General features: G+C 30.3%; 2 protein-coding genes across 2 annotated transcripts; one reads left to right on the top strand and one right to left on the bottom strand.

Annotated features, from left to right (window-relative positions):
* The first annotated feature begins 7417 nt into the window (after positions 1 to 7417).
* Positions 7418 to 15652, top strand: LOC123883488 (probable L-gulonolactone oxidase 6). Its single transcript, XM_045932308.1, has 4 exons — positions 7418 to 8335; positions 13283 to 13538; positions 13808 to 13909; positions 14774 to 15652. The coding sequence occupies exons 1-4, from the start codon at positions 7640 to 7642 to the stop codon at positions 15478 to 15480; spliced, it is 1761 nt and encodes a 586-aa protein (XP_045788264.1). The 5' UTR covers positions 7418 to 7639; the 3' UTR covers positions 15481 to 15652.
* A 737-nt stretch (positions 15653 to 16389) lies between these two features.
* Positions 16390 to 21334, bottom strand: LOC123883487 (CBL-interacting serine/threonine-protein kinase 9-like). Its single transcript, XM_045932306.1, has 15 exons — positions 20711 to 21334; positions 20563 to 20625; positions 20038 to 20109; positions 19656 to 19763; positions 19484 to 19558; positions 19194 to 19247; positions 18979 to 19104; positions 18789 to 18878; positions 18571 to 18693; positions 18248 to 18358; positions 18009 to 18125; positions 17834 to 17890; positions 17211 to 17285; positions 17013 to 17096; positions 16390 to 16662 (listed from the first exon to the last, which is right to left on the bottom strand). The coding sequence occupies exons 1-14, from the start codon at positions 20894 to 20896 to the stop codon at positions 17034 to 17036; spliced, it is 1320 nt and encodes a 439-aa protein (XP_045788262.1). The 5' UTR covers positions 20897 to 21334; the 3' UTR covers positions 16390 to 16662; positions 17013 to 17033.
* Between the last annotated feature and the right edge of the window lie 2050 nt (positions 21335 to 23384).

The raw sequence follows: 23384 nt of genomic DNA, 5'->3' as shown, positions 1-23384 counted from the left end.
TTTCCGGTTATTGATGGTGTTGGTGGAGCTGCCGGTTTGTTGCATCTTCAATTTTTCTTGATTTTTTTTTAAAGGTTTTATTAAGACAGCATAAGTGAAGAAGATGAAAAGATGTATCAGAGGGAAGAGGTAGAGATGGAACGAGTGATAAAAGAAGAAGGAGGCGTGTGTTAGTTTTGTCATAGTATGTGTTTGGTTCTGTGGTGGACAGAATTGATTTTGATAGAATTGAGTTTGACAGAATTGATTTTGATAGAATTGAGTTTGATAGAATTGATTTATGTTTGGATATATTCATACAAAAGTGAGTTGAACAAATAATTTGAGTGTAAAAATCAATTCTAGAATGAGAAGCTACAATTTCTAGCTTCAAGTAGAATCCATTCTGGAGGCAGAATCAATTCTAGTTTTGAGGAACCAAACAAGTCAGAATTCATTCTACATGTCCAGAATCAATTCTGGCTGCTCCAGAATTGAAACCAAACATACACATAGTAGTTGAGGGCAATTTTTTCTTTAACTTTTTTATGAGACACACTTTATGAGTTTGTTTCTTTCAAAGTAAAATAAGTGGTTGTGTCAAATAAAATAAAATAAAGGAGATCAATTATCATTTATTACTCCTTAATATGTGCCCTATATACGCATGTTAACAACACTTTTTTTTTTAGAAGATTGTAGAAACGTTTGCCTTCTCATATAGCCTGATCGTCATTCTTCATCAGTATCAATAAATTTAAAACTTCGACCACTTTTTTTTCCTTCCCTACTATATTAATTTGTCTTTTTTTTTAATCTCAATAAAATTACAATTTTAAATAAAAATTAGAATTAATTATAATTTTGGTTCCCTTATTTTTACTTATTAAAAACTAAAAAAAAAAATGGTGTTTTTAAGTAAATGTAAAACCACTCCATTTTTTGTCCTTCTTTTAAATTTTTGTATTTAAAAATGGCGATTAACACATTTTAAATGATGTAATATACAACCTGAATTTTGTGAAGAAGTAAAAATAAGTGGACCAAAATTATAATGTATACAATATTTTGATTAAAAGTATGAACCAAAAATTGTGATAGAAAATTTTTCAAGACTAAAAGTAAAAAGTGTGAAAAAAGATTTAAAAACTAAAAATAAAATTCTAAAAATTATAGAAATCATTTATTTATTTAACCGATTATCAAAAAAAAATTACTTATTTAACCGTATATTATATAATAAACTCTTTATACTCATTTCTTAGAGTTCAGATCCACAACATACACGTTCTTAAACCTTAGACCCACAACCAACACATCCTTGGAAAAGTACACCAAAACAAAAATGACTCTAATATACCCTGCGTATAAATTATATGTCATTTTGAGGAAAAAAAATTTACCAAATTATAAGTCATTTTACATTACCAATAAAATATTTAATGTTATTTTTACTTTTATGAATGACTATTTTTAGAAACTATTCATTTTAAATTTTTTGTCGTAAATCAGGTATCCACTACGCGCAACTTAAAAACAAATTCCTTAATCATTGCATAATCCAAATGGGGGGAAACCCTCCCTAAGAATCTTAATTAATATTGCTAAATCCCTAAGCCGGGGATAGAGCTCAGGAGTATTTTTAAAAATTATTTATCCCGGTCATCAAAAATATTATATTATTTAAGATCATTTATAACTTATGTTACCTATAAAAAAAGATATTTACCATTTTTTTAACATTTTTATTTTTGCTATAAGATGTAGTTTGTATGCATCGTATTTCCCGTGCGGGTAAAAGAACTAGTTATATATCTTTTATATTATAAGCTTGTATACACAAGCAAACTCTAAACCCTAATTTGTTTTTTCCGTTTTCCTTCCATTTTATCATGCAATTTTTATTAAAAAATAATACAATTTTGTCTTGACTATGATTCGAACCCACAACCCTTCAATGCAAGGCAATATTTCCAACCACTATGGCAAGTATACCAATTGTGATTAAAATTATGTGCAATAATTGATAAGCACCATCAATTTTAAAAGTATATCATATCAAAATTATTGTTGACTATATTATTCATCACGAAATATTTTTATGTCTTTCCTGATCAATGATTTTTTTCTACCGGATCATAAATTTAGAGAATAATTATCATGTGAGATTTGGAAAGTTATTATCACGTGTAATTTGGAAAGTTATATATATATATATATATATATTATCATACTATAACACCTTCAACAATATTGAAATCTATTAAAAAAAAAACATCTTTCACATTTCAATTACTCATGTAATCTTGCTTATATCACTTTTTAAATTATTTATTATGCAGTTTATTAAATTGTAGTTTTTTAAAATTGGAAAAAGAATTTTGTCAAAAAAAAAATAATGGAAAAAGAATTGATATTTTTTATAAATACGCTTTATTTTTACGTTAATGTATCGAAACATAAATCAATTTTGTTTAACTCACTTTTAACCAAAACCAAATCTATCAAACTCAATTCTGCTAAATCAATTTTTTTTTGCAATACAACCAAACACAACCATAGTCATGTCACTAATCACATTCATTATTTTGATTTTAACATTGCAGATTTAATATTAACCAATGATCAATTGATACAATATGCACTAGCAGATATTGAGATGATGTTACGTAGTTGTGGGAAGAGTTTAAAAGATTATCCTCCAATGCCTGGAGCAGACACATCATTAGTTCCTGGTATACAAAATAGTTTAATACACGACGAATTGAATTATAACAGACAATCATTAGCTGAGGAACATGTTAGATTGATGTCAACTATGACTTCAGAGCAACGTAAAGTATATGACACAATCATGACAAGAGTTAACGAAAACAAATCTGGTGTGTTTTTTCTTTGTTGTTATGGCGGTACATAGAAGAAATTTATCTGGAGGGTCATGTCAGTCGCATTACGCTCAAAAGGTGATATAGTTTTAACAGTTGCCTCAAGTGGGATCGCTGCATTGCTTATACCTGGTGGTAGAACAGCACATTCAAGGTTTTGTATTCCTCTAAATTTTGACGAGTTTTCAACATGTAGCATAGTTCCTAAAAGCCATTTGGCGCTATTAATACAAAAAGCAAAGCTCATTATATAGGATGAAGCATCAATGATGCACAAACACTGTTTCGAAGCTGTTGATCGAACTTTAAAAGATATTCTCAAGTCTGTTGATGAAAAAAATAAACACATTCCCTTCGGTGGAAAAGTTGTTGTTTTTGGCAGAGATTTTAGACAAATTCTACCAGTAATACCCAAAGATACAAGGCCAGAAGTTGTTCATGCTACTATTAATTCTTCGGTTCTTTGGAAATTTTGTGAAGTTTTAACATTGAGTAAAAACACGAGGTTTCTCGGTGGTGCTTCGAGTGCATACGTTGAACAAAGAAGATTGTTTTCTGAATGAGTTTTGGGTGTTGGCGATGGAGAAATTGGAGATGACAACAACGATGATTTAAAACTTGACATTCCATCAGATTTATTGATTCCAAATTCTGGTGATCCTCTTGCTTCTATCGTTGAAAGCATCTATCCCCAACTTTTACAAAACATGAACGATATAACGTATTTCCAAAATATAGCTATACTAGCTCCTAAAAATTCAATAGTCGACACAATAAATGATTATTTGTTGGATTTAATTCCTGGCGAAGAAAAAACATATTTGAGTTATGATACTCCACTCACATAAAATGTAGTCGGCTAAACAGTGGATGATGTTCATACTCCCGAATTTTTGAACACGATTTCTACGTTGGAACTTCCAAATCACAAGTTGAGACTTAAAGTTGGAGTTCCAGTTATGCTATTGAGGAATTTGAGTAAAAAATTATGATTATGCAATGGAACAAGACTTATTATTACGAGATTGGGAAAACGTGCTCTTAAAATATTGGTGATCAGGTTTTCATACCTAGATTTTCTTTGACACCATCTAACGTGATAATTTCTTTTAAATTTCAACGGAGACAATTTCCTATAATGATTTCTTTTGCGATGACTATTAATAAGAGTCAGAGACAATCTTTAAAGCATGTTGGATATATCTTTCGTCGCCAGTGTTTTCACATGGTCAGTTGTATGTTGCAATTTCAAGAGTTACTTCTAGAAAATGATTAAAAATATTGATCATCGATGACGACGGTGAAGATACGACTAAGACTTCGAATGTGGTCTATAAGGAAGTCTTCCGTAATATAACATAATTTTCTTTGTATGAATATTTGTTCAAAATTATTGTTGAACTATCGTTTAATGTTACTCAACTTTTTTCTTACATTATTGAAATTATCATATCTTATTTAATCATTATATATCTTACAGCTAATCAGACATGTGCACCGCACGGGTCGATGTTCTAGTTAAGACAAAATACAATTTGCACACACTTAGGTGCCTAAGTTTCTTTTAACCCGCCTAATCCATTCAGCCTAATCTATTCACCTACCACTCAAATTTCATTTATCCCGCCTAACCCACTTAAATTTCATTTATCCCGCCTAGCACTTTCTAATCCCTCCAACCCTTCAATTTCCACTTTTGCATAATATTTTAAAAATATATATACTACTCTTCACATTCCTTTGTATAATTCCAATGCAATAAAAAAAATGTTATGTAACTAGATTTTAATTTTTTTTAGTGTTTTTCAAATATATAATATTAATTAGTTTTATTAAAAAAGATAAGCGTAATTGACAATTGGTATAATCAATAAAATATAACTTTGAATTATCAAAAAGATGCACAAAACTAAAACATTGAGCTCAATTAATGGCTTTGGCTAACATGCACAAGTGCATGATATGGTGCATGATGCACAAGTGCATGATATGGTGCATGATGCACAAGTCGTCGGTTTCATTATAACGAAATTTACAAAATCTACTGTTGGATTGAAAGTTTATATTATATAGATCATCCATGAAAAAATTTAAAAAAATTTAAAATTATTTGATATGTTATTGATATAAACTTTCAATCCAACGGTGAATTTTGTAAAATTCGTATTCATTATAATAAAATCGGCGATTTATGCACCATGTCACGTACTTGTTCATGGTAGAACTTGCCCTCAATTAATTAGTTAATGAGCCCCGCTTAAAATAATTATTTTGGAAGAATTCGTGTCCGATTCTTGGATGAAACGATTTTCATTAACAAAAATAGTTTTAATATTTGTTAATCAACTTAATACCGTGAAGAATTAGATTATAAGTCTAAGTCAAAATATAATTTAAATTATTAAATTTTACTTTATTTATTTAGTTTTTAAGTCATTGACTTCAATCGGAATATAACCCTCAATAAAAAACAGTAGTTAATAGTGCTTCAATTGAATCGGAGTGTAATTCTCATACAATGACTGAGGTTAATAGTGCTTCAGTTGAGCCATAGTATAATCTTAAGTCGTTTTATATTTTATTTAGTAAAATTGTACTTTATTTATATAATTTTTAAGTCATTAACTTCAGCCGAATTATAACCCTCGGTCAAATACTAGGGTTAATAGTGTTTCAATTTGAACCGGAGTATAATATCCCATCAAAGTATAGGGTTAATAGTGCTTCAATTGAACTAGACTAAGATCTTGCTTTATTTTTAAATTTTACTTTATAGAATTTTTAATTCATTAACTTCGTTCGAAGTTTAAACCTTAGTCAAAGACTAGTGCTTCAATTGAACGAGAGTAAAATATTTAGTCAAAGTCTAGGGTTAACAGTGCTTCAGTTGAACCAGAGTAAAATCACTATTTTCAATATAATAAATTACAAATAATATCACAAACACGATTTAAAACATTTAACATATTACATGTGTCCCTAAATATATGATCTTATTAAGATTTTTCATCGTCCTTTTTAATAAGAAATTTTTTAAATTTCTAAAAGTATTAATTATTTTTTCCCCAAACAAACCCCCTAATATATACGGAGTAGTGCGTTTTTTTTTTACAATTATGTAATAAAAACTCTAAAATATATATTAACTCATTATCACTTCTAAAGGATAAAATTGTAAAAAGAATATTAACCGTCAACAAATTTAATACTACAATCCACTTTCATAAAGTTTGCAATTTTTTTAAAGGAGTCTTATATTTAGAGAGAGAAGTGCTATAATTATTTTTTTTGTTTACAATGTTGACAATGAGGATCGAACAAATGATCTCATGCATACTACCTAAATTCATCACCACTAGATCAAATTTGTAGCTTAGAAGTACTATAATTTTATTTAATTAAAGATACTACAACTACGTCATAATCGATTAATTCTAAATTTCTAATCCATAATGTAAAAATTGTACTTATATAAAATAATAAAAAAATCGTACAACACAACTAAACAAATATGTATGTTTGGAGTGTTAAATATATACAACAAATATATACTGCCAAGTTGGTAAGTGTTGTTGATCTAAAATCATAGGTTTCTAGTTCGAATCTTGCTTATGCCACAGTTGCTTTTTTTTTTTCGGTATACTTTTATTTATCAATGCTGTTTAAAAAAATATAATTCACAAAAATGATGCCAACAAGAATCGAACTCACGAGGTGTTGGTAGGCAAATAGAGCATCAACCGCTACGACATATGCGGATGTTGTGATTGCATTTGCGTCGTGTAATATTTATAAACATTTGGTAAACATATTAAATCATCGTCTTCAACCTTCAGCCGGGTCATTCCGACCCGGTTTCAGACCCGTGGTACCAGCCTTGATTCACCCACCCGGTGGACTTCCGAGCAACAAGAAGCTCCAAATTATAACTTCAAATAGATTTTGAACTTCTAGAATCGATTTTGGATGACAAATCTAGACATGGGCTACAGATCTGCAAACGCTAACTCTGAATTTCATCTTAATTTTCATACTTGTTGTTGAAACGAAAGGAATTTATATTTATTTTAATTTCGTTTTTTGTTTTATATATTCATTCATTACTCTGTTAATAGTTAATTTTGTTAGAAAATTGTTTTAAGGTTGAAATGTCCATTAACGGAAGTTTCAGTGTTCATTTGTCTCTTCGGAGACCGTTTCATTGTTGTCCAAAGGTTCAATCCGCGTTTGGGGAAAAATGCACAGAGGTAGTAATTTCCAGAAAATTTAATCTTTAAGTTAAGGTTGTTGTTCAATGAAAATGGAGGATTTGGGTGGTGAATGATGAACACATGAAGAATGGAGATGAGAGATAATAAAGGAATTTGGACTTTAAAAAAACAAATTAAGAGTTAGATATTAGTTTTATGATTTAAATCTAAATAAAATAAGTTTTAATTATTACAATAATTTTAATTAAAAGAAGGACTAATATGCAATAAGTAAAACTTTCATTAAAAGACTCACCATAAATCTTCATAACACACTAAAGCTGATGTGGAATCAGCTACCTTTCTATTGGACAGTTGACCTGACTTCTTTTAAGAAGTGAGTTTTGTGACTTCTTCCTAGAAGCTCCCAAAATAGTTACCTTATACACAAGAAACATCAATTAAAGCTTTGTCCCAAGTTTCCTTGTTCTCCACTCCTTATAAAACCAAAACAGTTACCTTATACACAAAATTCATGTTTGGATAAAAAGTCACAAGAAAATTGAAGTTTCAAAATTTGCAACCATGTTGTTCTTATGCTTGAAAGGTATGTCAAAAAAATCATTCATTTCAATTATTGTCCTTATTTTTTCCTCTGTTATTGTGCTATCTACACCCCCAGAAGATCCAATCAAATGTTCATCATCACAAAACACAACTTGCACAATCACAAATTCCTATGGAATGTTCCCTGATAGAACAATATGTCAAGCTTCTCAAGCTCTCTATCCAACTTCTGAACAAGAATTAATTTCAATGGTTGCATTTGCAAGTAAAATAAAAACCAAAATCAAAGTTACTACACGTTACTCACATAGCATACCAAAATTGGTATGTCTTGATGATTCAAAAGGGTTATTAATAAGCACAAAATATCTTAACAAGGTAGTGAAAATTGATGTGGATGAAAAAACAATAACTATTGAAAGTGGTGTTACATTAAAGGAATTAATCAATGAAGCTTCAAAAAATGGTTTGGTTTTACCATATACACCCTATTGGTATGGTTTAACAATTGGTGGATTAATGGGAACTGGTGCACATGGAAGCACATTGTGGAATAAGGGAAGTGCTGTTCATGATTATGTGGTTGAGATTAGGATTGTTAGGCCTTCAAATTCTGAAGATGGTTATGCTAAAGTTGAGATTCTTAATGAACAAAATAATGAAGATTTTAATGCTGCTAAAGTTTCACTTGGTGTTCTTGGTGTTATTTCACAGGTATGGTTTATGATTTTTTATTTATTTAATTTTATTTATTATTATTCTTATTATTATTTATAATTTTTTTAAGTTTTGGTATTTTGTTGAAATATCCTATTGATGTTTTGTCTATATATGTTGTTTTGTATATATTTTTATATGTGTGAATTGAATCTGAATGATCCTCACATGCACATGCTTGGTTATCAACCAAAAATGTCCTTGATTCAAAATCAACAATCTTTTTTTTTTCCCTCTCATGATTGATGTGTTCTGAATTGAATAATTCATCAATTCAGTTCTTGAAATTGTAGGGAACAAATGAGTTGTCTTGGAATTTTGGTCCAACTTAATTCAATCCTAAAAAAAATGAAAATTAATTGATTGAAATTTTTGATGCACCTCTTCGATATAAGACTTGATATTTAGAGTGTGACCTAATAATTGATAAACTCAAAGGAGTTTAGAGAAAATATGTAAAGTGAGAACTTATTCATTTAAGTGAATACTTCAAATACATCTCTTACGTCTAAAGACTATTTGATGTCTGATGTGAATAGTCTTAGATGTGATAGCGGATAATCTAATTAATTTTTTATAAACTCTTATAGTGTGTTTAGAATTTGAGTTAGAATAACATTTTTAAAATTTATTTGTAAGATGAAAATTATTCATCACTTATAAGCACATTTTAGGTTATGTCCAATTCAAGTGGAACTCTTGAAAATTCGACCTTTAATGATATTTCGAATTGATTTGTGGAATTGAAAATCATTCAATTTTTCTTTTGGTTTTTACCACCAATATCGGTTTACTGGACCGCCTAAGCTGATTCGACGATCAGTTCTGAATCAAGTGATTTCAGCCCTCTCGCATTTAAATTGAAAATTATCCATTACATAAGTTTATTTTAGGTGCATGAATTCAAAACTTTAAATTGGGTGATAATCACAAACATAATACTAAATTTTTCAATTATAAAAGATCACTTTAAAATTAAGTTAACCATTTTTATTAAGTTAATTTCTTCTTTTTTTTTTTGGTGTGAATTGTATATCTTCAATGCACAACTACAAAAGCTTTAATAATTTTGTATTCCTATGATTGGATTTAAACTTACCATTTAGTTAAGTTGGTAGAGATCACTTTAAAATTAAGTTAACTTTAGAGACCAAATTATCTTACTTAATTACTGATTTGTTACGCATGAACAAGTACTTCTAAACGTTACAAAGAGAGAAGGGTGGATTTTCACTATAATGTTCAAGTTTAGAAGATGTAGGAACTAGAAAGTGTCAAAAGAGGAAAGTGCAAAAATGTGTTCACTTTTCCTACTCTATGGTTTCTATCTAAAGAATAGTTAAAATAAATTACTACTTTTTGATGAAATAGACCGATAACCATTATCAATCAACATTCAACATTTTAAAAAAAAAAAAAAAATCAACATTCAACACCCAAAAACTTCATGGGAATGCACGGTTAACGGTTGGTTAAAAAATATTTATAATGTTGGGGTAGCCTACACATGATACATGACCACAAAAGACTATTAGAACCACATCTTACATCTAAATATTTAATAATGTTACTCATTTAAGTGTGTTGAAAAACTTAGAGACATGTGTATATGAGAATTTTTTTGAAATTAATTTTTTAGTACTTTTTAATGCAAAGTATTTTTTTTATTGATTTATTTAGATACCTTAACATATTTTTTTAGCATTACCCTTTATATAATTGATATAAAACTAACAATTTACACAATTGAGTCTCTTATTTTTAGATACTCAAAGTGAGAGGTAGGCGCATATGTGCCATTGCCTCCATATTTTTTTTTTGAGATATATACTATTTATTATATTATTTCCTTTTATAAATAGTTATTTTTATCCCCTTATATAGTTTATTAAATGGTAAAAAATATTGTAAATATTAATTAATTTAACAATATTTAACATTATTACTTTTACATAATATAAAAATATTATTATTTCAAACTATATATTTAACCATAATAAATATTTTAAACTCTAGGATGGCAACGGCGCTCATGGGTGCGAGTTTGACACTTACCAAACTCACATTCGAAATCATCACTCAAACCCAAACTCAAACCTAAAGACTGTTCGGTGGCAAAACAACACCCACACCCACACACATTGGGTTCGGATTTTTTCCACTTAAACCCACAGCGTATTTGAAAATAATTTGCAAATTTAAGAAATTAAATTCCAAAATAGACTTTGAATTAAATTACAACTAAAATTAAAGTCTTCCAAGGAAATTCAAACATAGACTTTCAAGAAATTACAAGATAGACTTTCAAGAAATTAAATTACAACTAAAATTAAGGTATTCCAAGGAAATTAATGGAGATTATGAGAGGTAATTAGGTAATTATAAAATATTTCGGGTGCGTGTATGAGTTTCGGGTGTGGGTTTGACTGATACCAAACCCAACCCATATTATCGGGTGCCACCCGAATCCAAACCCAAACTCAGTCAACTCGGATTTCGCCCGTTAACTTGAATTTGGATTCGGGTGGGTGTCTCGAATTTGGGTTTTTCTATCATCCCTAATCACAAAAGACTTAGAAATCACATCTGCATCTAAATCTTTAATCATGTTACTCATTTAAGTGTGTTGAAAAACTTAAAAGACATGTATATGTGAGAACTTTTTTAAAATTAAATTTTATTATGTTAGTTTTTAAAGGGATTGTTTTTGCCATCCAGAAATGATTAATGATGCAACTTATTATCCGTTTGTCTTTCATCCATATTAAGCATTTTAATTTTTATCCACAAATTTTATTTCAACTAACAAAAAAATTATTTTTTTACAAAAAATTCATTATTTAATACAATAAAGTATATATTTAATTAGTTGGACATTAAATTTAGCATAATCATAGTTTGTCACTATGTTTTTTTTTAACAGCAAAATATATTAATAATCGGGTCTTTGCACATGACGAACAAAGATCGGTAAAAAAGTAGCTACATAACATAGGTACCGTATATAGACGGAACACCGAAAATAAACACCAAATCAAACACTTCCAAGCCCCCCTGAAGAAGATGACAACCCGACCCAGAAAGTTGTCATTAGATACTAACTCCCGAACTCGAAGCAAAAGCGCTCAGCCTATCAAAATCTAAAACATTACTCCCTCCGTCCCAAAATATAAGAATCGGTTGATCACTGCACGTACATCAATGCATAACTTTGATTACAAATATCTTTAATTAGCGATTAGTAAAAATTATAAAAATTTGATATTTTAAAAATACTCGTTGAAACAAATCAAACAAGATCTTATATGATAATATTTACATTTATATACTTTTAGAAAAATACGGTCAAAACAAGACATAAGAATAATGGATTTAGTAAAATGAAGTCTTATAAAATGGGACGGAAGTAGTATATTTTAAATTTTCAATAAAATGATGGTGTTTTTTTATTTTTGTCGAAAAATAAAATCAAATGACGGTGTTAAAAAAAGGACAAAACTTATATGCATTTCTTTAGATGCAGTTTTTCCTGTTTTTCTCTCAAAAAGGTAGTTATTTATATTTTTTAATTAAAAAAAAAAAGAAAATTGTTTTTAAATAAAAATAACTTTCCCATGTATCTAGCACAGTAAAAACTGTGTATATGAAACTGTATATAAGTTTGGTACTTAAAAAAAACATTAATCTTTATAAATAACGTTAGTAGCAACGAACTGTAAAAAAAAAAAAAACGTTAGTAGCAACGACTTAGAAGTCAATTGGTGTCCCACTTGTGCCTCTTCTTCGTTTTAATTATGTTCCAATAATAGGTAAAAAACAAATAAATTTTCTTTCGAAGTATATTAGCCTCACGTATAATTGATAAATATCTAGATTATCCTCTTTTATCAGCTAATTCCGAGGGTGCAGCCAAAAAGAAAATAAACAATAACAAACATATCACTATTGCAAATGGATGCATTTGAAATAATGCAAATGTGAGCAGCACTACTGTCCAATAATATTAATATTAATAAAAAATAATAATATTAATATACTTAAATTTTAGTCTATATTATACTTTTTTTTTACTTTAATTAGTTAATTTTAAATTTTACTTTGAGCTTTTATTTTAATATTTTTTTGTTTCATTTTAATCTTTTATGTTACAAAAGTTATATAATTTGATTCTTTAAAATTATTTATTCGTTTTAATTTGATCTTTTAAACTTTTTAATATGTACAATGAAGCCCAACACTTATAGGACATAGTGTTTTTGGTCATTTAATCTTTGAATTTAAGTAGTCTTTTCACTTATATTTTTTTTTCCCCATTTTATGACGACAAACACAATTTCAAAAGTAAATGTTAATTCTTTTCATATTTGTTTGAGAATATTAATTTTGAATATATCTTATACTTATTTATTTTTTTTTTTTGTTTATGTTGTGCATTTGATATAATTTTTTTATTAAATTATATTTTTAAATTCGGTCCTCTTTAAACTAATTTCTAACTTCTTCCTCCATAATACACCTTAATTTTTTATTGAAAACTTGGTATGCGGCTCTATGACCGACTAATACACCTTAATTATATCTCTCTCCCCGTCATCCTCACTCACAGAACCACTACGCTGCAGTCCTACTTGGACAACAGATGATCTAATTTTTTTTTTTGGTTTTCACCACCAGTTTAATCTGGTTCGGGGGTCAGTTATGGCATCAAGTGGTCCCAGCCCCCTCCCGATCGCAGTTGCGGGGGATCGAACCGTGATATTCCCTACCAAGTTCAGCGTCAATCACAAATGATCTAATTCTATCAAATATACTTATAAACCAGAACAAAGTTTAAAATTTTAATATTAATTTATATTTATGAGAAGATAAATTATTGTACAGTTATTATTTTATTTTATTTTTGATCTATAGTTATTATTTTTTAATATACATCTAAATTTGTAGGTAACCCTAAAACTAGAACCAGTTTTCAAGCGATCAATCACTTATTTAGCGAAAAGTGATTCTGATTTGGGAGAACAAGTGCTTAATTTTGGTCATGAACATGAATTTGCGGATATAACGTGGTACCCAAGTCAAAGAAAGGCTATATATCGTGTTGATGATCGTGTTCCCATAAGTACATCTGGCAATGGTCTCTATGAATTTATCCCTTTTCGTCCCACTTCTTCACTTGCACTTGCTGTCATAAGAACCACAGGTCAGCTTTTTAGCTTTATTCAATCGCGATGTTATATCAATGTTTTAAAAATCAAATCAGAAATTCAACTAGTTGGTTACACAACCGATGTGAAAAATGTTTCTCTATATTTTGTCATTTGCGGCAAAACCAACTAACCCGAATTTTATACAAGCGTATAGATACAAATAAAAAAATCTTTAATAAAAATTAATTTTATTTTTACTAACATTTTTTTCTTATGTTTTTTGAAAAAGCATTTTTTTCTTATGTTATTGTTGGAATTGCAGAGGATCTTGATGAATCCACTAGGGATGCTGATGCAAAGTGCGGACTTGCAAAATTAACAACAAATACTCTCATAGCTTCAGCTTATGGACTTACAAACAATGGTGCTCTCTATGACTAATAATATAGCAATAGTTCTTTAATTTATACTTAAAAAAAAAATTTCCACATATTTGGACACAGACACAGTATATTTTGTCAGTCATTGTTAAATATGGTTGGATCTCATCCTCAAAAGCTAGCTCGTAGGGTGAGGTTGTCCCCTCACATATTTATACACTTCACATCCCGAGAACCTAAGCAATGTGGGACTTCAAACAAACTCTAACATCACAACTAACACATTCAACACCCACCCTCACGCCTAACGTGGTCCTGGGTCAAATGCGCACATTGCAGTCCTTAACCCAGCTCTGATACCACTTGTCGGTAAAATGATCCAACTTGTTTATTCACACAACAATAAGGCCTTATATAGGCTTACAAAGTAATTGGGCCTAAAGCTACTAAAGCCCAAAACACACAAACTATTCTCCACAGCCATGACGGTTATTACTAGGGTTTTTGAAACATATTTATACGGTTTTCAAATTTTAAATAGTTTTTTTCTTTATACACTTATATACTTTTTGCTTTTTTAAATATTTTTTGCTAGGGTTTTTTTCTTTATGACGGTTATTCAAACACAAATATCAAACAAATATACAACATTTATATACTTTTTGCTTTTTTAAATATTTTTTGCATGTTTCGAATTGTGTGCTGTGAGGAAAGAGAGAGAATGTGTCGTATTTTTGTCTACAAATTTGTGTTGATATATCACTTCTCATCTTTGTAACTGATGTTCATACTCAATGATATACGGTGTCAGAAATCTTGGGTCCAAATAATACAAACTTTACAAAAAATGTCAATTTATATAAGTTGAAATATTTTTTTTACTTAATTTGTATTTGGTATACTTTCAGGTATAATCTTTACTGGATACCCTGTAATTGGATTCCACAATCGTCTTCAATCATCTGGATCATGCTTAGATAGTCTTCAAGATTTAAAGATAACAGCATGTGCTTGGGACTCAAGAATAAAAGGAGAGTTTTTTCATCAAACAACATTTAGAGTTAGTTTATCTATGGTGAAAAACTTTATTGAAGATATACAAAAGCTAGTTCAATTAGAGCCAAAAGCATTATGTGGAATTGAACAATACAACGGAATTCTAATGCGTTATGTCACGGCTTCGAGTGCTTACTTAGGGAACCAAGACGAAGCATTAGACTTCGATTTCACATATTACCGTAGCAAAGATCCAATGACTCCTAGGCTTTATGAAGACATTATTGAAGAGATTGAACAAATAGGGATTTTTAAATATGGAGGGTTACCTCATTGGGGTAAGAATAGGAATTTGGCTTTTGAAGGTGTTTTTAAGAAGTATAAAAATGTTGGGAAATTTTTGAAGGTTAAAGAGAAATATGATTCACAAGGGCTATTTTCTAGTACTTGGACGGATCAAATGCTTGGATTAAAAGATGGTGTGACAATATTGAAAAATGGGTGTGCTTTAGAAGGTTTGTGTATTTGTTCACAAGATAGTCATTGTAATCCAAGTAAAGGGTACTTTTGTAAACCAGGAAAAGTTTACAAGGAAGCAAGGGTTTGTTCTCATGTGTGATGTGTGTGATTCCATGGGGGTGCCAAGATTTAAAATATGTGGTCATTTTATAAGGTTATGTATTGATGATAACTTAATTAAAAAAAAGAATAAATATGTATGCGGAATAATTTACTATATGTGTGATTATTTATACATCATCAATCATAATCATGTTTTAACTTATTCAACATGTTTCAGTGGCGCTAGATGTCTTTTAAATTGTAGTATGTGTTTGTTTCTTGGTCAAGTTTATTTGAAAATTACGTGAAAATAAATTATAGATGAGACCTACGTTTCGTCAAAAATCTTTTGAAAATAAATTGTGTCTTTTTGTACTCCAAAAAAAAAATTGTGTCTTTTTTGGGACATATAAAGAAATACATCATGTTAGACTGTTAGTATCAAATATTTGATGTTATTTCATATTTGATTAATTAAGATGTAAAATAAATAAAAAATGAGTTATTATTTTAATAAGAAGTTCATGATTTATTATTTTGTACATATATTGTTTACTTTTTATTTGTTAGTCCATAAATTGCTGACATGGATGGTTGTGGAATTGTGATTGTAATCTCGTAGCAAACAAAAAATAAATAAATTGAAATATTGTCTAAATTTTGTTAATTGTGTAACAAAAAGTTCGTCGAGTTTTTGTAGAACTTACATTTGAATTTTTAGAAAATTTCGAAAAACTCATTTTGTTTGGTTCGGTCTGATCACAATGGCAATCGCATTTCAATAGTCTTCTTGCCGTGATTTTCAAAAGCAACAAATGCAAGTTTCTGCGTCAAATAGAAAACACATTGTCCTTTTGAGAAAATCTCAATTGTGTGAAATGCAAACCAAATAAACTTAATAGTATTATTATTCTATCATATGTTTGAAATTCAAAAAAAATTATGATATGATAAAATTTAAATCAGATTTCAGTGACAAAACTTGTGACATAATTTTATAAGATTTCAAAATATCTTCATAAAAGCCCTAATTTTTAAAGGAATCCCTAATTTGCACAGGATTTCAATAAGATACAAGTTATTTCTTATGCTGCATATCAAACAAGTTCTAAGCCTAATGAAATAGTCTCATTTGTACAGATTAATTGTCAAATGAAATTATGCCTCAAGTTCTGAGCCAAACTCTGCCAAGTTTGTTCCATGAATCAAAACAAGTGCATTTCTCTAGCACACCTTGAACCTATATCATAATAAATAAAAAATTATTAGTCATAAGATTTAGAGAACAAATGAACCTTTAAGACACCAACATGTGACACAAATAGTAGATATTTTGATCGTCTAACTATTTGGTTCAGATTTTGATCCTTGATCAGTGTGTATAGAAAAATATTTGTTAGGAGAGATCAACCCCTTAAATGGATCTCAGTTATCTTGAGAGATTACTCTCTGCAATTGCGCGACTGAAGGTATGTTGTCTTGGTTTAAAAAGAAAAGAACATAAATGACTAATATAATAGATCACATATAGCTTCTATAGTGGCATAAAATAAAAAACACATAGCAGGGGGAGATAGAGCCAAGGGATACCTAGATCTAGATATATATACTTTATTTGACACTGTCAGTGTGCCACACTATGTCTTGCAACCCTGATGAAAATGTTTTGTAGAACTGCATTTAAACCAATAAATAAGATTAGTACCTAGAAAGAGTAATTCCAAATATAAATTGAATTATTTTCCTTTTGCTAAAAAAACTAAATTGAGAATAAAAAAATTCACATGCCTTGTGAAACTCTAGTGTGTCGCCGCCCGTCTTTCGTAGCTCGACCATATGCAACGACGGAGCCACTTCAAAAACCTGTAACCATAAACAAAGTTGTATTAATCAGCTCATGTCAAAACAAATAAAATGAAGAAACCATTGAAACTTTAGAGGCTTCTAAGCCGCGTTGTGTTCCTTGATATTGAAGAAATTTGTTGGGAAATATAGCTAATGTGACTGCTGTTGTTTCTTTAAAATCTTTGACAACATAATCACAATTTTAAAACCTTCGGTATTCCCTGCATTTGGGATAACATTGATTCAGCAGTCAATTCATTGGTGACCGTTGGATTCAGATCAGACGATTTACAAAATGACCATAGTTTGATTTTTTTTTTAAAATCCAAAATATCGAACTTGAACTTTGAATCGTCCGATCATGATCCAACAGTCTTCGCGCTGACTGCGTGAATTCATGATATCTTGACTGCGGGGAATCTTGATCCTAAGTCAAACCAAGTACAATCGATGACCAAAAATAGTGAATTACGAGTCTATGATGCCATTCTTTGCCATTAACATTTGTTGCCTAACATACCTAAAATTCCTACACTACATACAATCATATAGGAATGATTCAGTACCTCAGTAGCTACTGAAAGGTGACCCTTCCTTCCACTTTTATCACCTTGCAGCTTCATCTGCACAATATAAATGTAGATATATAAGATTAAGTTAATGTACAACATTAACAATCATACTAATGAAAGATCTTAGAAAATATAGAAATGAAGAGACACTATATTGTTAATTTGTTACCTTGTAATCTCGCTTATGAACGTTAAATCCTAGAGGTTTGGCAGTCTCCTCAATTTTAGACATAATTTCATTTGCAGGGCGCTGTGAAGCGAAATGTGTTTCGCGCTTTACAACACCCTATGGTGTAAATAAAATTTAGAAACAAACATAATTAGTTAGAAAGAATAGTCATAAACATCGATATTTTGTTAGACGATTACTACTGAAATGTTGAAAAGTACATACTAATTTTCACAAACCTTTTGCTCCATCTCAAACATATTGTCAAGATTGAAGCTTTGAGATCTAGAAATAAGCTCAAAAGCATTCATTGATACGGGTTTCTCTTTAGTCTCACTCACGAGATTTTCCTACATATCAAAGAAAATAAGTTACACATAGAAAAAAAGTTCATAATTCGTGGTATCCGAGGTTGTAAGTTGTTTCCGTGATCACATTTCAATACTTAATATTAAGAAAACTCATGATAAGGCAATCGTTGCGATTCTAAAGCAATCACGGGCACGTCAAAAGCCTTTGTTGTAACTATATTGTAAGTTTTAACTATATAGGCATGCACTACCTTAGAATCATTGAAGGCAGCAGCGACATCATCTACGTTGACATCATCTTCCTCCGTAAAAGTAGCCGGCTTGTATCCTTTTTTGAACCATTCATCTTCCAAGATTTCCGAAATTTTTATCCTCTACAAAAAAACAACAAAATATTAAGCGATAAAAGCATATGCTAACATCAACATATATTCTTTAAAAGTAAGCAAGCTTTCGATTTAAAACTCACCGTTAGAGGGTCCGGGTTAAGTATAGCCTTGAGCAGTTTCTTTCCCTCCGCGGAAAACCAAGGCGGAAATGTGAACTCAGCCCTACTAATCTGAAATATAAGTTATGATTTTCACACCAAAAACTATAATGACATGAACAAATTCTATTTTACACTTTATTCTTCTGAATTATATTATGAACTCACTCACTTTCTGAAAAAGTGTCATTTGATTCGGCTCATCGAACGGCAAGTAGCCAGCCATAAGTACAAAGAGAATGACTCCACAAGACCAGATATCAGATGTAGAACCAACATAACCTCTATCATTAATCACCTAATATAAAAGGAAGCACCAAATAACATTTACTTTGATCTGAGAAACAAGACTAGCTTTTCATTTGATCTACAAAGAAATAGTACTACCTCAGGAGCAACGTAATTCGGTGTTCCGCATGCCGTGCGGAGAAGTTCATCCTCCTGTAAAAAAATAATATTTAAGAATTTAAATAAGGGTGAGTTTTAAGTTTATGCAAATGTAAAATTCAACTACTAGCTGACATAAGTCGGCCCCGTAAGCTTAACTTAGTTGGTAGGAACATCGTATGTTATATGCAGGAGCTGGGGGTTTGAATCCCAAACGGTCACTAGGTCTGACAAAAAAAACTAGGTGAATATAAGTCTACTAGATTAAACAATCCCAAATAAAATTATACCTGCTGTGAGTATGTACTTAATCCAAAATCTGTAATTTTAAGAACACCATTATTGTCCAAAAGAAGATTCTCTGGCTGCAAAATAAAGTCAACATAAGTCTTATCCTAATTGCAGCTCTAAACTAACAACTTATTAATTAAATTACAGAGGAAAAAAGAGGATTAAAGGAACCTTCAAATCTCTGTGATACACGCCTCTACTATGGCAATAATCAACTGCATTGATTAGTTGATGGAAATAACTTCTTGCTTCATCCTCTTTAAGTTTCCCATTCTTAGCCTAGAAATTATATCACCAAGAAACCTTAGAATTCTTGAAGTTTATTCATTTTGATGCATGACCCAAGAAAAAAATAATGAACTATGAAGCACCGACCCAGACGCCTGACATGATATCGATAACAATTTAAAAATATGGAAGTAATTTAATAATGTCGTATTGGACAACACACACGTTCGATATGAAGTATCGGTGCTACATTGATGATAAGGTGTGTTAAAAAATCTTTATATGCAAACATCAATATATAATATGAAAGAAATGAAGAACTTACAATTTTATCAAATAGTTCTCCTCCTTTAACTAACTCCAAGACAATGTAAATCTTTGTTTTGCTTGCCATTACCTGTGCTTAAAGGGAGAAAAATTAATGCAGGATTTTCACCTTTCACCATTTTCCAATTGAATTTCTTCCATGCACAAAAAGTAAATAAATCAATTTCCACTCTGTTAATAAAAAGACATTTATGTCGTATAATTGTGAGTTAGGCCTAACTCAATCCAACAAAATCGACTTCTAAGATAAGAATTGACTCTATTTTATAAACGATTATTTCGTAACTGATGGGGGTCGTAAAATGATACTAAATGAAATTTTAGTAACAGGTGCTTTTTAATGGGTAACAGTAACTTCGAACTTGTTACCGGTTAGTATAATTTTGCCTAAACTATTTTAATAAATTTTTTTTTACCGGATGAATTTTTTAAGAAATTTAAAAACTCAGAAAAGTTCTTTATAAAAGAGGAAAAAAAAAACAGAACATTTTCCCCTGTTCTAGAGCAGAGTACAACACCGTACCTCGTATATTTTGACAACGTTTGGATGATTAATAATCTTCATAGTTGAAATTTCTCTACTCAGCTACAAAATTCAAGATGAAAAAAATTTCAAAATAAAATAGAACAAAAATTAAAAATTTCACAAAAAATAAAAAATAAAAAAATACCTGTTCCTTCATATGGTGGCGAAGAACATGATTACGATCAAGAATTTTAATGGCAACAAAATTTCCATTTTCAACATTTTTTGCCAACTTCACCTTTGCAAAACTTCCTTCACCAATTGTTTTTCCCATTTCATATTTTCCTACTCTAGTACGTTGCCTCCGTGAAACCTTATTGTTCATCATCATAAAACAATTAGTGTCTCACGTTGGCAAAATTGTTGATTCACGAAACATTGTGAATCACTTTGTGTGCGCCTTTAATTAATCTTCTTTTGTTCCTATTATAGGTAAAAAACAATTAGCCTCACGTATAATAATGGAAAAATAAAGTATTACTCTCTCATTTCTTTTTATAGGTTATATACCTTTTTTTTTTTTTTTACAAAATTTATAGGTTATATTTGTACACTATTAATATTTTCCAATTTGAAAATATGAATTGTGGATATTGTTAAAGTGAATATTTATTCGAATTTGCAACTTCTAAAATTGCGTGTGTAAGAGTTTTTCATGGTAAGTACCATTTTGTCTACGAACCAAGAAAGAAAAACACATTCCAAGAGAGAAAAGAAACAAATACAAGATATTTGGTAACGATTAATGAGCTCGGTGAATATTGCTTTTGTTTTTGCAATTCCGTTGAATATTTAGAATTTATTGTTTCGGGCAGGCTGAACCCCGAGCAGGAAAAAGACTTGACTACAAGTGAAGGTGTATAGCTCTAATACATGTTAGCAAACATTGGATAAATGACTCTCAGAGGAGATATTTATGACTCATTCATTGCATGTGAAAGACCTCATCCTAGTGTCATTCCTCAAATCTCACTATATATGCATGCATGCACTCACCCTCAAAGTACACATAGACTTACCCAATTTAGTATTTTCTTACACCTTGAGCAAATAATGACTTGAGCATTGGAGTGCTAACATTGTTGCAAGTATCATTTCCCCCTTGATAATTGAAGATCACATCATTCTCAACCAAGTATAGATCTGACCATTCCTTCACATCAAAAGAACATTCTCGTCTTAGCATTCAGTTCATTATATTGTACAATTTGTATTTAAGTACTACAGTCTTTAAAGTTCAATGAACGTGTTTATACAACTTGTATTTAAATACTACGGTCCCTGAATCGTATCGTGAAGTCCCTTGTCGCTTCTCCACCCTTGATAATCTAACGATTCTCTCTTCTCAGGTAAGATCTAAAGTTTGAAAACAATCATATACGCATTGGGAGTGAAATTTATTGTTCTATATTGTTTTTGAGAGATGTGGAGAAATGAGTAGAAGTTAGGGGTTGTTCAAGTTGATGATGTCACATCACAAAGAACCCTTAACACAAGTTTCATATAGTGGTTAAAAAGTTAGAGGGTATGTTAACATTTTCAAATCTTAAATTATGTGCGGACTCTTTATCAATGCTAATTGATTTTAATGTTATAACGATGGAAATTCAATCCGCATAAAAATTTAAATTTTTAACTGTATATAATTTGCATGTGGGATTCCAAAAGATATAACATAGAAAAACCACCGTAGTCATTTAACATGACACATAATTACTTCTAATATATAGTTATGATAAGTCCCGGTTATTACACACAAAAGTGACCAAATTCAAGGTTAGGTGGTAATTTGAGTGTTGTGCCTTAAGAAAGTGGGAAATTACATGAGAAGTTGAGATTACTTGCAAAGAAAGAAATACGGGATGAATTTGGAATGAAGTATGGAATTTTCGCCCCCAATCTAACGAAGATCTACTTGGGGCGCGAAAACTGAAGTTATACAGCCAAGAATCATCTGAGAATTTCGCATGGGGCTAAGGAACTTTTGCCTCGGGCGAAATTCTGCAAGGAGGAAAATGAAATTTGATCTAGCAATTTCGTCTGGGGCGAAAACTTGTGCCTATGGCAAGCGTTGACCAACTAGGAGCTGACACGTCATTTATTGGGTTTCGCCTGGGGCGAAATTGACGGTTATGTGCTCTGTTTTTGAAACTCTATAAAAGGGGAGCTGAGCAAATGGAAAGGGGTTCAAATTTTGGCAAGAAGATTAGTCACAACCATTGTGTGAATCAATCGTTTTACTCAAGTCTAATTTTCATTTTCAAGTATACTTTGTATGAAAACGCCCCAATGTCTTTTATATTTTACCTAAGTAGTTAATAAATTTTTGCTAAGATTAGTCACAATCCTCTAGTGATCGATCATTTTTTATACTACTTGATAATTATTTAGTGCACTTGCTAAGGAACCATCAAGTTTCTTGATGGAAAAAATATTTTGATTTGAGTGAATTTTTTTTTACCATCAATATCCGGTCTATTGGACCGCCTAATTTGATTCGAGCGTCGGTTCTGACATCAAGTGGTTCTAATTATCCCCCTCGATTGCAGGTGCAGAGATCGAACCGCAGTCTTCCTACCAAATACAACATCAATCATCACTGGACCAACTAACAATTGGTCGTCTAAATGACTATAATTTAAGTATTTGAATAAAAGCTTAACTACACACTTGGTCTCTTACGTTTATTTTATGTTTCAATTTGGTCCCTTACGTTAAAAAAATATCAATTTAGTCCCTTACGTTTATTTTAGCTTTCAAGTTAGTCCTTTCCGTTAGTTTTGTCTCTAACACCGTTTGAACAGTACATGTGTCAGTGT

The sequence above is a fragment of the Trifolium pratense genome, linkage group LG5 (genome assembly GCF_020283565.1).
Source record: "Trifolium pratense cultivar HEN17-A07 linkage group LG5, ARS_RC_1.1, whole genome shotgun sequence".
Classification (NCBI taxonomy): domain Eukaryota; kingdom Viridiplantae; phylum Streptophyta; class Magnoliopsida; order Fabales; family Fabaceae; genus Trifolium; species Trifolium pratense.
This window is presented reverse-complemented; position numbering and strand designations above follow the sequence as displayed.